The 16,398-nt window shown below is 43.0% G+C and overlaps 1 protein-coding gene across 2 annotated transcripts; it reads right to left on the minus strand.

The window, feature by feature from the left end:
* Positions 1-94: 94 nt before the first annotated feature.
* Positions 95-14,838, minus strand: LOC110497857 (cryptochrome-1). 2 transcript variants are annotated; one of them, XM_036956992.1, is made up of 10 exons: positions 14,078-14,838; positions 11,141-11,190; positions 4,594-4,702; positions 4,020-4,162; positions 3,313-3,586; positions 2,661-3,113; positions 2,398-2,549; positions 1,863-2,065; positions 1,433-1,528; positions 95-1,152 (listed from the first exon to the last, which is right to left on the minus strand). In XM_036956992.1, the coding sequence occupies exons 1-10, from the start codon at positions 14,138-14,140 to the stop codon at positions 1,067-1,069; spliced, it is 1,629 nt and encodes a 542-aa protein (XP_036812887.1). In that variant the 5' UTR covers positions 14,141-14,838; the 3' UTR covers positions 95-1,066. The 2 variants fall into 2 exon arrangements, with proteins under 2 accessions (XP_036812887.1, XP_036812881.1); XM_036956986.1 differs by lacking the exon at positions 11,141-11,190.
* Positions 14,839-16,398: the final 1,560 nt, after the last annotated feature.

Consider the following 16,398-nt stretch of genomic DNA (forward strand, 5'->3'; position numbering starts at 1 on the left):
TTGCATTCCTCATTGAGCTTTACAACAAACAATATTTGCATACCCATGACATAAAACAAACCATTATGCTACAATAAATATTACTTTGAGCCAGTGTTACTTTGCTCCTTTTATTACAACACTATACAGAACAGTCAGTCTTTATACAAAAATAACAATTGGTTTACAACTTCACCAGAAAAAATAATAAAACCAAAATAACATGCAATATACCATTTTTACTGTACATTTTGAGTTGAATTACTCACACGCTTATACAGAAACATTTACATCATTCCCTTAAAAAGGTTTTTACAGAGGTTATGCTGCCTTAAAAATGCTTATTGGAAACTCATATTTCTGAACTTCTGACAGCATTATACCCCATAGAATAATAAGTGTTTGACCTGACCATTTGACCTCATGATTCCAAGTTGGGTCATCAGTCATCCTCAGCTTGAGGCTGATGCCATTCTCCATGCCTAGGACTGCACATAACATGCCCTCAGGATCAAACAGTCACCCCCCAGTGTTCTTTCAGCAAATATAACGTGTGCCTCCATGTTCTATACATACATATATCCCCAAAGGGACCACATATTTTTTGGGGAAAGAGGACAAACGTGTGTATATCATCTTTTATTATAAATGGAACTCAGGCTTGTATTCCCAGCACCACAAAAAAGACAGTTTGGTGGTGTGCATGTTAAAGACTATCGGGAGTCATCTCGTGAAAGGGCTTCTGTCCTGACACCATCACCTCTATCTAGTAACACTGGGAACAGTGCGACTGTGCGTTTGCGATTCTCCACAGAGGTTGAATGTCACAGACCGCGATGCTGCGATCAGTTCTTTGGGGATCATGTGATTTGATGTTCCCCATAGTTCAATGTGGGATGTTAGCAGCCTCCTTTCCTCTCCTCTGCTCCATCTCTTCCTACTGCTGCTCACACCACTGAGGTAGATGTGCTCCTGTAGAGTTGAAGAGTCAGGGGAGGAGGATGCAGCGCTTCAAGTGCTGGTGGAGCCTACTGGAGATCAACAGGGTAGCTGGTACCCCCTCTCCTCTACCCTTCCACATCAGGGACTAGTTGCTGGTCTGCCTCTGGGCCTTGTTGCTACCCCCCGGTGTGAGGTCCTCACTGCTACGCTTCACGGCAGCATGTCCTCTGCCTGAATAAAAAAAAAACATGATATTGTTCCCTATTAAATTGGTTATGGGTGTCTGCTTTGACTCTTCTAACTTCCACCCACGACCCACATATCTGAGATGGATGAATTCACAGTTCAATCTTGATGTAGATGAGATGGGCAGATAATATGCAGGTTAAAGGACAAGTTCAATTTGGTAAAAAAAGTTAATTTGTCCTTTAACCCTACTCTTTAGAAAATGCAGGTTTTGCTGTGGTAAGGACAGCCAAGGAACCGAGGAGGATGGAGAGAGGGTCTTTACCTGCTTGAGCGACTGCCTCATGCTGGATTTCTTCAGGGGAGGTCCCCACACCATTTCCACCATTGTTAGGATTAGCAGGCACTGTCGCGAGCAGCCCTGTGAAGTGGGGACAAAAGAAGAGTTTTGCAGTCAGTCTACCACACCCCCATAGAGAACAATTGATAATGATAATATAAAAGACAACAAAGTCACTGTATCGGCAAAGAATCTCAGAATAGGCGTACTGATCTACGATCAGGTCTGCCCTCCCTAATTATGATGATTTAAAAAGGCAAAACTGATCCTAGATCAGTATGCCTATTCTGAGACACTTTGAATAGCTGAATAGCTTATCATTGAAATCATTTGAGTAAGTACCAGAAAATGGCTGATTCTAAGCGGATTTTCAGGCTATTAGCTGTAGTTTCAGCAGGTTGTGCTCGGTGCTCACCCAGACCGCGGTAGCAGGAGAGCTGTTGGTAGATCTGCGTCATCCTCTGGATGTTGAGGCGGCTAACCTCGGTGTGGTGCACCATGGGCTTGGGGTAATGCATGCCGATCACGCACTTGGCTGCCTTCTGCACGCTCTCGGGCGCGTTCCAGGGGTCGAAGATGTACTTGGCTGGGAAGGCCTTCAGTATGGGCAGATAGCGCCTGGAAGAACCAAACAGAGAAATTACATTGTTTAAAAAAAAAAGAACCACGGTGACACACTTCTTCTGCAATGAACAATCGAGAAACAAATGTACATTTCTAGTGGGTTCAGCATGGACATTTAACCAAGACTCTATGAAGTGTTTTGACGTGACATCGTGGTCTAGCAGTTTGTCATGGTATTCTGCATGTCCTACATGTTACAAGCATGGTGAAATAAAGCACTGAGGTCTATTACTATGAGAGTACTTCAAAAGGAAAATAACTTGTGTACCACACTGGCTAAATATAGTGGAGGGGTGGACAACTGGGTGTAGGGAGGGTCTTCTCACCGTATGTAGTCTCCGTTTGGGTCCGTCCTCCTGCCGAAGCCTACAGGGCAGTAGCAGTGGAAAAACTGCTGGAAGAAGGAGCTGCACGAGAGCCACATCCAGCTGCCTGCGTTCACACTCCAGTCTGCATCCAGGAGCAGCTCCTCAAATACCTGACAGGTAAATAAACACACACACGGTCAGATATCACAGTCATACATGTTCTACCTACTTGTCACTTCGTCTCCCCTCTCCCTCTAACATCCCCTTAACCCAGTATCTACCTTCATGCCCTCCTCCCAGCTGATCCACAGGTCTCCTCTAGTGAGAAAGCAGGCAACAGCATGTCTGGCCAGGTGGTGGATCCAGCCCTCCTGTCTCAGCTGGGTCATGATGGCGTCAATCCAGGGGAACCCTGTCCTCCCCTCGGCCCACTTGGCCAGCGCTTCCGGGTTGCGGTCCCACGGGATCTGCACACACACCGGATTGCCCTCCATTTTGTCGAAGCGGGGGTTGTTGGTGGCTGTGGTGTAGAAGAACTCGCGCCACAACAGCTGGCCATAGAGCGAGAGGGGCGGTGAGCTGTTTTTCTTCACCTTCCTGTAGAGGTCAGTAAGTTTGAAGTAAAAGAGGCGACAGGAGAGGCAGCCGAAGCGGAGGTAGGGGCTGAGGCCTGTGGGGCTGGCCAGCAGGGAGTTGGCGTTCATCCTGGGACGCTCAAAGTTGGCCACCCATGCCTGGAACACAGAAGGTTAGTGTTTGGGTCACAGTGCAACACACTGACAAGGAGTTCAGAAAATAAAGTCAACAAGGTCGTTTTTTTTGGAGGGGGGTTGAATTGACTGAATTGAAATGGAATTGACCCCAACCCTAGTACTGTGTGTCCACCACACTGGCTCAGTAGTGCTGGGATATAAAGAAGGGACTACTCCTCACCTTTCTCTCCAGGTGCCTCTCCAGGCGAGTGAGGGCCTCCGTCTCTCCCCCCGGCCATACTGCTGTAGCCAGGCCTTCGGTCTCAAAGCCAAGCTCCTCCAGGGAGGGCACGGCAAACTTGTCGTCATGGTCATCACTGATGGGCGTGGCACACTTCCTCATGACCTCAGCAGTGATGATCTCAGTGGGTGATTCCACGGCATCCATGTGACTGATGAGCGCCTGGAAACGCTTGTAGGTGAGAGGGGACTGGCCTCCGTTTAGCTCGATGATCCTACAGAGACACATGGACAGACATGGAGGTATTTAGTGCATCACGTAACACTAGTATCATGGTATTGTTCATGAATATGTTGCTAATACATCATGTTTGCGTATTTGCACAACTTGATCACTTGGGTTGTATTCTCACAATATCTACTGTGTGTGTGTGCGTGTGTGTGTACGCGTGTTTAACTATTCTTGTGGGGATCAGAAGAATAGTCAATGAACAAAAACTTGACCAACTGGGGACATTTTGTTAGTCCCCACAAGGTCAAATGGTTAATGGTTAGTTTTAGGGTTAGGAGCTAGAGTTATGTTTAGGGTTAGGTTTTTGGGTTAAGGTAAGAGTACAGGATGGGGTTCTGGAAAATATAATTTTGAATGGGACTGAATTGTGTGTCCCCACAACATTAGCTGTACAAGACTGTGTGTGTGTCACTCACTTGTCCAGGTCATAGAGAGTGTGGGAGACTTTGACAGTAACCTCCACACCGGCCTCGCTGGCCAGCTTCTGGATGGCGGCGTCACGTTCCTTGCCGAAGGGCTCAGAGTCGTACTCATAAGACAGCTGGCTGGTCTGCCATTCCTGGGAAGCAGAGAGAGAGGGGAACAAGGTCACTCAACATTATAAATAGGGGACCTTTATCGTTGTAAATAGAGATAGTGGATGTCACAGAAAGGCCTTCATAGAAAATAACATGGATTCCAATGGAATTCAAATAGTTTCACATATACACTGAATATACAAAATATTAATAATCATCTTCCTAATATTGAGTTGTGGACCCCCCCCCCCCCCCCCCCCACACTCACTCACTGCATCAGCATATCTGATAAAGTGGATTTACGGTACAGTTACTGTGACAGTGCTTCTATGGGGCATACTGTATTTCTATGTGACATAGCCTAATGTATTTCGATGAGTTATAGGCTACATGAACAGTACCGTAAGTGTATGTATGGTACAGTAGTGTAATGGGTTTACTACAGTAAAGTAAGTATGACTGTTGACTATACCTGGAACAGCCTAGGGAAGACATCAGTAGGCTGGCCCCGGATGACAAACAGACGGGAGTTGAGCTTGCGGAGGCTGGCGTCTAGGTCCTCTAGACATTGTAGTAAGAACCTGGAATCAAACAGAGGGGATGATCAATCAAGTGATTGTATATCAGAGAGGAAATAGTTTTAGGCATTGATTTAGTTAAATACAGTAAATTAATGGCTACTGTGGTGCATTTGGGTATTTGTCCTCAGGAAAACAACAGGTCATGGTATTTCAGTTGAATGATGATCCAAAAGCCACATTAGTGACTGAAAAAATGATCCATGTTTCATATGATCCATCATGTGAGGCATGTTGTATCATAGGTCTTCATGTCAAAGGCCTTGGCTTCTTCAAAATGATAATAGCTTGAACCAGAAAGATCAGAGGGCTGGTGGAGAGGAAGTACAAACATGCGATGCTACTTCTCTCAGTTCGTCACATTATTCAGAATGATTTAGCCTATTGAACAATGTCCCCCTGAACAACAAGTCAATCAGTTAGGCTAGAAGATGTTAGATGAATATTCCCTCAATCAGTTTCCCTCATAAACACTCAAACAAACAGATGACAATATAGGCTAGGCTAAGGATGAAAGAAAACATTTCACCACCAAAATGATTCATGCCCTCGCAGTTAACCTACATACATAGGCCTACTCCTCTGTCTGCTGGTATAAAACTGGCCTAATTGGCATACCATTTAAAACACCAAGTGGAAACATCCAGTGGACAATCATGACCGAATGGAACTTACATTCCATTACCTTAACAATAAGGTCACTAACATCCCAGCCTTGTAGTACACTTCAGCTCACAGCAAAGTAGTTCAACAAAATGACAGCTGCTTGCCTCCCTCAACAGGAAAATCACAGCTAGTGCAACAAGGCCTCATAAGAATGGGAGTATACATTCCTGAGTAAGAGAACACAAAGTCTGTATCAACATTTAAAGAACATCTCTGGCTAACAGTAGTTCTCCGCCGAGGTAAACTAGCATACTTTGGTATAAGCCTGGGCCCCTGGGGCAGGACTTCTGGACTGACCCTCTACAACACTCCTCGGCTCGACCTTCCCCATTCTGCTGTGATATTGTCCTCAAACTACATAGGCAGTGTTGATAACAACACAGTGGTCCTCTATAGCTTAGTTGGTAGAGCATGGCACTTGCAATGCAAAGATAGTGGGTTTGATTCCCACTAAGTTGCTTTGGTTAAAAGTGTCTGCTAAATGGCATATATTAGTGTCGTCATTGTGTTATGCGGCCAATACATTTGCCTACTGTTTGATTTGACAACATGGATATCAACCAAGTTAAGAGAGGGCGACTGACATCCTGTTCTGTGTTAGGTGACTAACTTCCCCTAGGGTGGCATCCCATCACCCGGCCTATACCCTCAACTGGGAATGGTGTCCTCCTGTTGTGTTTTTCAATTCACACTTCAGTAAATGCTGTCTGGGGCTTGTCACCAGCTGTACTCTACTTGAAACTCTTATGAAACATGTCGGGTGGTTAGCAACAGCACTGCAGGGAGGTTTTAAAATGTGATATCTGAAAGAGTAGTGTAGCCTATGACAACTAGTGGCCCTACAAGAAATGTAATCTTCATGCATACACTTGAACAGTGGGATAATGAAAGGTGACCACAAAGCGAACATAACACAATATTGAAAGGTTGGAAACTGAATTTAAATGAATGCAAGCCTCTGTGTCCAATGGTGAGATGTTACCAGACTACAAAATAGATGCTATGGGGCACAGGGACAGCGTTATGGACGGGCCTTAGTGGACATGGCCTGCCCTACCTCCCTGCCAGTCAAAATAAAATATTTGTATATTATTTATTTGCAGAGCCGGTGCCAGAACGAATCAGATGGACACGCATTTGATTTCTATAGGCAGGCCTGTTTTTTTCCACGGGACCTCCTGTGTGAAATGGGTGTTCTAATAAAGACCATAGGCAACTCGTGAGTTTCAAGTTTGAGGAAGCTTACAATTTATCCTACCAATCTACGTGGCAGTTGTGATCATTTTTTATATGCGCATTTTCGTGGTAAACAGTTTCATTTTAATAATAACGTTTTAGTTTCTCAAAATAATTGTCATATGGTTAATGATAAAAATGCAAGATCACCAGTGATCCATGGGTGGCTAAAGAAATGAGCACATTGAAGTCAGAGATAGCCTATAGGCCAATGCAGCAGTAGGCCTATAACTTCCATCGTCAACTAAGTAAAAAACATAGGCCTAAAGCCGACAAAACATTAAAAATATATTTATTTTTTTAAATATCCTGATGGAAATTCAGGTTCTTTCAATCGCATGAATCACTACTCCGCCTGTCTGCCTCCCTTTCTATCTGAATTGACATATCATATCATTAGTGAAGTGCAACATTGTATCAACTCAGAAGGTTGGCAAGTTGTTCCCTCAACATTACCAGGACAGAGAAACCACATAGATGCTCTATGTTCACATGGAGCATTACAAACAAAATATGATTTTATTTGACAAAACTCCTAAATGGTGGCATAAATATGACATAAACCAAAACTTGTTTGACACAAGTGTAGCAGGTTGTGAACTCCACTCCGAGAATGAGAACGATAAGTGACTAATACAGAAATGAATGTAACCAAATGATAGGAATTTACTGTACATTTTCTAGGCCTAATGGTTACTAGGTCTAATGGGGAATTGATACAAAAATAAACAATCAAAGGGCAAACAATTCACACACAATGAAACAATGAATGTGCAAGAATTGGCAGGAAACATAGGAGCACATTCTGGAGAGCTGAGTGCATGCAATCTGGCGAGCTGAGTGCATGCATTCTGGAGAGCTGAGTACATGCATTCTGGAGAGCTGAGTACATGCATTCTGGAGAGCTGAGTGCATGCAATCTGGAGAGCTGAGTGCATGCATTCTGGAGAGCTGAGTGCATGCATTCTGGAGAGCTGAGTGCATGCATTCTGGAGAGCTGAGTGCATGCATTCTGGAGAGCTGAGTGCATGCATTCTGGAGAGCTGAGTACATGCATTCTGGAGAGCTGAGTGCATGCAATCTGGAGAGCTGAGTGCATGCAATCTGGAGAGCGGAGTGCATGCAATCTGGAGAGCTGAGTGCATGCATTCTGGAGAGCTGAGTGCATGCATTCTGGAGAGCTGAGTGCATGCAATCTGGAGAGCTGAGTACATGCATTCTGGAGAGCTGAGTGCATGCATTCTGGAGAGCTGAGTGCATGCATTCTGTAGAGCTGAGTGCATGCATTCTGGAGAGCTGAGTGCATGCATTCTGGAGAGCTGAGTGCATGCAATCTGGAGAGCTGAGTACATGCATTCTGGAGAGCTGAGTACATGCATTCTGGAGAGCTGAGTGCATGCATTCTGGAGAGCTGAGTGCATGCAATCTGGAGAGCTGAGTGCATGCAATCTGGAGAGCAGAGTGCATGCAATCTGGAGAGCTGAGTGCATGCATTCTGGAGAGCTGAGTGCATGCATTCTGGAGAGCTGAGTACATGCATTCTGGAGAAAGACGCCCATATCTTTGACACACACCCCTCCCATTCTTGTCTCAACCTTTTAAATTATACTCAAGTCATTATCTTCACACATTTTAGATGCGTTTCACTGACAGCCCCAACTCAATAATCAGTTAGGCCTATTGCCACACGCTCTGCCCAAATTGCTGGCTTCCCAAATAGGCATAAGCACTTGTGATTTGAAACAATTCACAGCAATCCACAACAAGCCACAGCTAATGATCCTCTGTGGCTAAGCCAAGCTTTATGGTAAAGTATTTTGAATGATTTTATTTAGACTGGAGTAATTATATAATTTTGGCAAAACATCCATTTACTTTAGGGGAAGCCAGCATCCGAACAGTGCACCTGCCAACTTACCATTCTAATTCACAATTGGCTGAAACCAGAGTTATGTTTATAATGACGAGATGCTCATGTATCTTTTTAACAATGTGAGTCATTGTCCCAACGGCGGGAATACAGGTGACAAGCTTAGGTCTGCATATTATGACCATGGAAACACATTGGGCTAATTCAGGATAGATTTTGGAGCTTCGCCTCTTCCTCTGCTGAAACTAGCGAGCGAAACAGTGTCGCTTGGTCTTACTACAAGCATTTCGCCACGCCTGCAATAACATCTGCTAAATATCTGTATACAACCAATACAATTTGATTGTACTATATGTATCCCATGTATCTGATGCTGTCTGGACAGAAAAATGTATGACATGCCATACTCTTTTTGTCCAGACAGCATCAGATACATGGTCTACACCTACGGCGACAGAGGGGCGTTGTTTCGTTCGCTCTGATGATTTATCTGAGATGGATGGATCTCTTTCTGTCGGTGCACATCTAGGTCAAAGAAAAAAAGCCAGGTTGATGATGACGTTGTTTCGAGTCACCCAGAATGAGTAGACGCTCGAGCAGGGACGATGACTACTACTTTACTAGTTAATAATGAGTTATTAGCCCAGGTATAGATCATGTGTAGTCAGCAATGTGGGAGTGGTTGCTTTCTACAAGAGCACAAAATGTGGACATTTCTAGACATCTTTGAAAAGTGTGTCGGATAAAATAGTTTTTTTTTGTCTTAAAGGGCCAATGTTGTATTTGTTGCTAAGTAGCCAATAGGCAGTAGCATAATGTGTCATTCTCTGTAATAATGGTATGTGAATAATAATGCATTTTGTTTTGTAAAGTGGTTTCTTGCATCAAACACAACATTTACATAAGTATTCAGAACCTTTGCTATGAGACTCAAAATTGAGCTCATGTGCATCCTGTTTCCATTGATCATCCTTGAGATGTTTCTACATGATTTGGAAAGACACACACCTGTCTATATAAAAAGGTCCCACAGATGACAATGACTGTCAGAGCAAAAACCAAGCCATGAGGTCGAAGGAATTGTCCGGAGAACTCAGAGACATGATTGTGTCGAGGCACACATCTGGGGAAGGGTACCAAAAAATGTCTGCAGCTTTGAAGGTCCCCAAGAACACAGTGGTCTCCATTATTCTTAAATGGAAGACGTTTGGAACAACCAAGACTCATCCTATAGCTGGCCACCTGGCCAAACTGAGCAATTGGGGGAGAAGGGCCTTGGTCAGGGAGGTGACCAAGTACCCGATGGTCACTCTGACAGAGCTCCAGAGTTCCTCTGTGGAGAAGGGAGAACCTTCCCGAAGGACAACCATCTCTGCAACACTCTACCAATCAGGCCTTTATGGTAGAGTTGCCAGACAGAAGTCACTCATCAGTAAAAAGCACATGACAGCCCGATTGGAGTTTGCCAAAAGGCACCTAAAGACTCTCAGACCATGAGAAACAAGATTCTCTGGTCTGATGAAACCAAGATTAAACTCTTTGGCCTGAATGCCAAGCGTCACGTCTGGAGGAAACCTGCCACCATCCCTACGGTGAAGCATGGTGATGGCAGCATCATGCTGTGGGGATGTTTTTCAGCAGCAGGGACTGGGAGACTAGTCAGGATAAAGACAAAGATGAACAGAGCAAAGTACAGAGAGATCCTTGATGAAACCTGCTCCAGAGCGCTCAGGATCTCAGGCAGGGGCGAAGGTTCACCTTCCAACAGGACAACGACCTTAAGCACACAGCCAAGACAACGCAGGAGTGGCTTCGGGACATGTCTTTGAATGTCATTGAGTGGCCGAGCCAGAGCCTGGACTTAAACGCGACCGGACAGTTCTGAAGAAACCTGAAATAAGCTGTGCAGCAACGCTCTCCATCCAACCTGACAGAGCTTGAGAGGACCTGCAGAGAAGAATTGGAGAAACTCCCCAACTACAGGTCTGCCAAGCTTGTAGCGTCATACCCATGAAGACTCGAGGGTGTAATCACTGCCAAGGTACATCAACAATGTACTCAGTAAAGGGTCTGAATACTTGTGATATTTGCGTGAATTTTTTAATAAATTAGTAAAACTTGTAGAAACCTGTTTTTGCTTTGTCATTATGGTGTATTGTGCGTAGATTTATTTTCACTATTTATCTAGCGCTCTTGGTGCTTCTAATGATGTTTAGGCTACTGATGTTGTTTTCATCATTTAACCACGCATCTTGCTGACCGTGCATCTTGGAGGTTGGGGTAGTATTATTTTTTTGTCATTATAAAAAGAAGCTCTTTCCGCATTCCGTCACATATCCTTTCTGTTTCATGGTTGTAAAAAAGCCACTACACATATTTTTAATTGAACACCGGAATGTGTTTTTACATGCATCTTACAGTTACAGAAACTGATAAATGCTTTTGTATTATTATTTGAAGAAAATGTTTTTCTAATATTACCTAAGTTATTCATAAACACAACCAAATTATTTTTTTTGCAATACCATATATGAAATGTATTAATTACATTGTTAAAATGTTTTAGTCCGAATAACTGCTCATTAGCTCGAGGTCCAGCGATTCTAATTTAAACATGTTTTATTGTGTAGCGCATGCACACATAGGAGGTCCCATGAATAAACACGTACCCCCTTATGGAAATCAAATCCCGTCCAAGTGATTCATTCTGGAGGCGGCCCTGATGATCAGATGAAGCAAACCATTCAGAAAAATATATAGTAACAGAAACAATGTCTATGACTAAAACGTGCATACATTTTAATGAATATTTCTGGCATTGTTACAATTGTCTAATGGTAACGGTTTATGTCCTCTGGACAGCGAACTCCGACTGCAGGTCAAACAAACGCTCTCCAGACGAAGCCTCTAAAGGGCTGGCTAGGCTAACTCCTGTCTAAGCTTCAGTTGTTCCATTGACCTGGAGCAGATTACACACACACGGAACTTTATATTGGCTAGGCCTATTTATAAACTCGGTGGTTCAAGTGCTTAATAATGATTGGCTGACAGACGTGGTATATCGAAACGTATACCACGGGTATGACAAAACATATATTTTTACTGCTCTAATTAAGTTGGTAATCAGTTTATATATGGCCAATATACCACAGCTAAGGGGTGTTTCCAGGCACTCCGCGTTGCGTCGTGCTTAAGAATAGCCCTTAGCTGTGGTATATTGGCCATATAGCACACCCCTTGGGCCTTATTGCTTAAATATACACTATATACGGTACCAGTCAAAGGTTTGGGCACATCTACTCATTCAAGGGTTTTTCTTAATTGTTTACTATTTTCTACATTGTAGAATAATAGTGAAGACATCAAAACTATGAAATAACACATATGGAATTATGTATTAACCACAAGTGTTAAACAAATCAAAAACGTTTTTTTTAGATTCTTCAACGTAGCCACCCTTTTCCTTGATGACAGCTTTGCACATTCTTGGCATTCTCTCAACCAGCTTCATGAGGTAGTCCACTACCTGTAATGCATTTCAATAAACAGGTGTGCCTTGTTAAAAGTTAATTTGTGGAATTTCTTTCCTTCTTAATGCGTTTGAGCCAATCAGTTGTGTTGTTACAAGGTAGGGGTGGAATACAGAAGATAGCCCTATTTGGTAAAAGACCAAGTCCATATTATGGCAAGAACAGCTCAAATAAGCAAAGAGAAACAACAGTACATCATTACTTTAAGACATGAAGGTCAGTCAATGTGGAAAATGTCAAGTTTCTTCAAGTGCAGTCACAAAAACCATCAAGCTCTATAATGAAACTGGCTCTCATGAGGACCGCCACTGGAAAGGAAGACCCTGAGTTACCTCTGCTGTAGAGGATAAGTTCATTAGAGTCACCAGCCTTAGAAAATGCAACCCAGATAAATGCTTCAGAGTTCAAGTAACAGACACATCTCAACATCAACTGAGGAGACTGCGTGAATCAAGCCTTCATGGTCAAATTGCTGCAAAGAAACCACTACTAAAGGACACCAAGAAGAAGAGACTTGCTTGGGCCAACAAACACATGCATTGGACATTAGATCGGTGGAAATCTGTCCTTTGATCTGATGAGAGTAGGTGAACGGATGATCTCTGCATGTGTATTTCCCACTGTGAAGCACAGAGGCGGTGTGATGGTGCTTTACTGATGACATGGTCTGTAATTTATTTAGAATTCAAGGCACACTTAACCAGCATGGCTACCACAGTATTCTGTAGCGATATGCCATCCCATTTGGTTTGCGCTTAGTTGGCCTATCATTTGCTTTTCAACAGGACAATGACCCAACACACCTTCAGGCTGTGTAAGGGCTATTTGACCAAGAAGGAGAGAGATGGAGTGCTGCATCAGATGACCTGGCCTCCACAAGCACCTGACCTCAACCCAAGTGAGATGGTTTGGGATGAGTTGGACCGCAGAGTGAAGGAAAAGCAGCCAACAAGTGCTCAGCATATGTGGGAACTCCTTCAAGACTGTTGGAAAAGCATTCCAGGTGAAGCTGGTTGAGAGAATGCCAAGAGTGTGCAAAGCTGTCGTCAAGGCAAAGGGTGGCTACTTTGAAGAATCTCAAATATAAAGTGTATTTTTATTTGACACTTTTTTTGGTTACTACATGATTCCATGTGTTATTTCATAATTTTGATGTCTTCACTATTATTCTACAATGTAGAAATTAGTAAAAATAAAGAAAAACACTTGAATGAGTAGGTGTGTCCAAACTTTTGACTGGTACTGTAGGTCACAGCTGCATAGGTCAGAGCTGCGAGGAGAGCAGAGTGCCATAACCACCCTCATGACACAGTGCCCACTTTCCCCTACTAAGCCCTGCCTTCCAGGGTAACTTACATCATTGTTACTGCTACGCATGTTCTCAAACCTGCAGAAATGTACTCTCCTGAACACGTTTCAATGAAGAACACATCACAACTTTCACCATTGTTATGGTCCTAGAAACGGAGTTTCCCACATGTGTGTTTTCTACATGTAATTCTCCCTTTCGCTTCTTTAAACTGAGTATGCTATTCTCCCCTTCTCTTTATGCTTTAAATTAAAGTTGTCATAAGTGTCCAAACTAAAGCAACATAGTATATGGGCTAAATGAAAGGGAATTCAAGGTCAAGCAGTTATTGCAACAGTCCCCTGGAATGCCATCGCTTCCATTTTTGCACATAGTTGTTTAACTCAATTTACTGTAGGCTAATCATTTTCTCAGTATTTTTTGTAATAACTTAGTCATTTGCAGTCAATGTACTATAATTGTGTACATAAGTGTGGTGCTTTTTGGGATGCCCTTCTTTCTTGCCTAGGGGCACACACTGATGTCATTCATAACCACTAGGCCCTACTTTTAAAATTGCATGCACTGCATAACAATATCCTATTCCGTGTGGTGCTTCTAGGGATGCCCTACTTTACTGCCTAGGTGGCACACCAAACACACTCATGTCATTCATTACTAAATATTTCTGAATGCAGGATGTGTGACCTACATCTGTGCTACACACATCTGTGTTTGGTGTGAGTGCAACACAATGTGAGGTGGCAAAATAAAGAAAACGTCCTTGCCTCCACCTGCTGATGCCCACGTTGGAGGACCCTGCAAACCAGGGGTCTAGGATGTAAACACATCGAAGGGTGTCAGCTCCCCGGATAGACTCCTTCAGCGAGGGGTTGTCGTGGAGCCGCAGGCCCTTCCTGAACCAATGGATCGTGTTGCCGACCATTTCACTTGCTGTCCCTTCTTGTTATGTACACGAGTCTTCTGTGATACCGCAGCGTTGACCACAAAACGCTCACGAATTAAAACAATATCCCTCGCCTGCCCAAAATGTGTTTCGGTTCTGTCGCCTTGCTGGTTTTATAATGTAGAGCTACTAAAGTTATCTAACCTTGTTCCATCAATTTGTCCATTGTGATGAGTTCTCTGTTGCCGCATTGATTTGGTGGCCTCTGATAAATACAGTGTACGGACAGGTCTCGATCGCATCAACTTTGTATAGAGCGCATTAAATGTAAGACATTGTTAATATTTGATAATTATTTTCAACACGAAAGTAAATATAACACTTAAAATGATGTTCGACCTGCTATCTTGCTTGTTTTCCTATAGCAGTTCGAAAAATGAATCATTGCGTTGAGTCGTAGCGAGTGAACTAAAATAGGCCGATAGCAATCTTGCTAGAAAGTTTTGATCAGAAATGTGTGTTCCAATATCATTCGAATGTATTCCAATAAGCAATTGTAATGTTCTTCGTTTTCAGACGGCATTGTCAACCACACAAAAAAATATATTATTCGCCAACATCTCCACCCACAGAGGTACGAGGATGGAGATGGACGAATCTGATTGGTCAATGTCACCAGTTATGTAAGGTTCGCTCGCTCAGGTTTCTGTGGTGTGCTTACATTGGCTTACTTCTGGCTATTTTGTGTTTTTTTCCACAAAGGCATAATTTATAGTTACTATCCTAGCAACGCAATGTTTTATGTTAAATCAGTTATTTACAGCCTACTTTAAACACCATAGTTTGAATATTGAGTTTATTTTGTAGGTTGTTGGCAAAAGTGTTTGCTGCCTGCTCGCGTCATGATGCTCGCGTCATGATTAGTTGCGCAGGACCCGGATAAGCACGGCAAACAAATATTACACAATGTGTTGGTAGGCCTAGTGGGCAGCCCATCACAATCACAAGCCTACGCATGTGATGCATCACATATAGTCTACTCTTTATTACGTGTTGTCGTGAGACTATGTATGTACCTATATGTATTTAAGTTAAAATGCTATCATTTCAAAATTGATTTCAACCAAATAACACCTATTCTAGCCTAGATATTAGCTCTACCAATGCAGAATTTCAGATGTGATCAAATTTCAATCAAAAACCTCTGCAAGGATCATAAGGTAAACACCATCTCTGAGATTAATCTGATAACCAAACCCTATTGTATTATGGCCTACAATTGAATTACATTGTCCTGAAGCACGGGATAAGAACATCATATTTTGGGTGATGGTGACCGTGATACTGTAGTTAGTAGTTTGTATTCATGAGACAAGGGATGGGTGGGTAGTTGGGTGAGGAAACATGCAGTTTGAATATCTAGACACTAGATGGCAACATGCAATCACTATATAGGTATAGTATAGTGGATGATATAGGCTACATTTATCAAGGAAAGGTTCAGAGACATGACTGTGTGACCTTTGCATATGTAAAACAAATATGTAAAACTAGTTTTGATATAGTAGCCTTCCTTATCTGGAAATGTATGGTGGGGATAGATCTTTGTGTGATTGAGGTTTGATTGAGGTTTGTAAACTGAGCACCAGGGTGCAGTGTTGCTTCAATGATAAGCAGCCTACAACTACAGTCAAATGTACCAACAATACTCTCCCTCAATCCCACAGATATCAACAGTGCCCCATATCAGGATGATTTACAGTTAAATTTGAAATATTCTATGTCCCAATTATCTCTCCTTTCTCCCAAAGTGTGTGATAGTTTACTTCCCTTTACTGACTAATATGGTGGAACATCCCACTAGCCCAAGCCTCCACCAATCCAATGCTTTTACATTTGTCTGAAGTAACCTAGTGTACAAGTGTACACTTTAGGAGAAAGGCAATATTATTGGGATGCAGCCATGGCTATCTATGCCATAGGGCTATCAATCAGTTTAGGGACATTTTCTGTTGTGGCACATACATGTTGACAATATGGTATGTACATGTCTCTCTCTTTCTCTATCCCCCTCTCTCTACTCCTCTATCTATATGTCTAACTCCCTCTCAAACACATTCAGTTTTTGTGTGCCTGTTACACTTTTCAGCCTGTCGGAGGCTCAATCCACACACACACATCTCCCTCGCTCTCTCTGATTGT

The sequence above is a fragment of the Oncorhynchus mykiss genome, chromosome 2, assembly GCF_013265735.2.
Source record: "Oncorhynchus mykiss isolate Arlee chromosome 2, USDA_OmykA_1.1, whole genome shotgun sequence".
NCBI lineage: Eukaryota > Metazoa > Chordata > Actinopteri > Salmoniformes > Salmonidae > Oncorhynchus > Oncorhynchus mykiss.

Bases quoted from the DNA above. Each gene is read 5' to 3' on its own strand.
- LOC110497857 (XM_036956986.1), bottom strand. From the start codon at position 14,235: ATGGTCGGCAACACGATCCATTGGTTCAGGAAGGGCCTGCGGCTCCAC. The intron at 3,114-3,312 runs GTGAGGAGTAGT...TCTGTGTTCCAG, and splicing joins AGAGGCACCTGGAGAGAAAG to GCATGGGTGGCCAACTTTGA. The intron at 1,529-1,862 runs GTGAGCACCGAG...CCCACTTCACAG, and splicing joins CTCCTGCTACCGCGGTCTGG to GGCTGCTCGCGACAGTGCCT.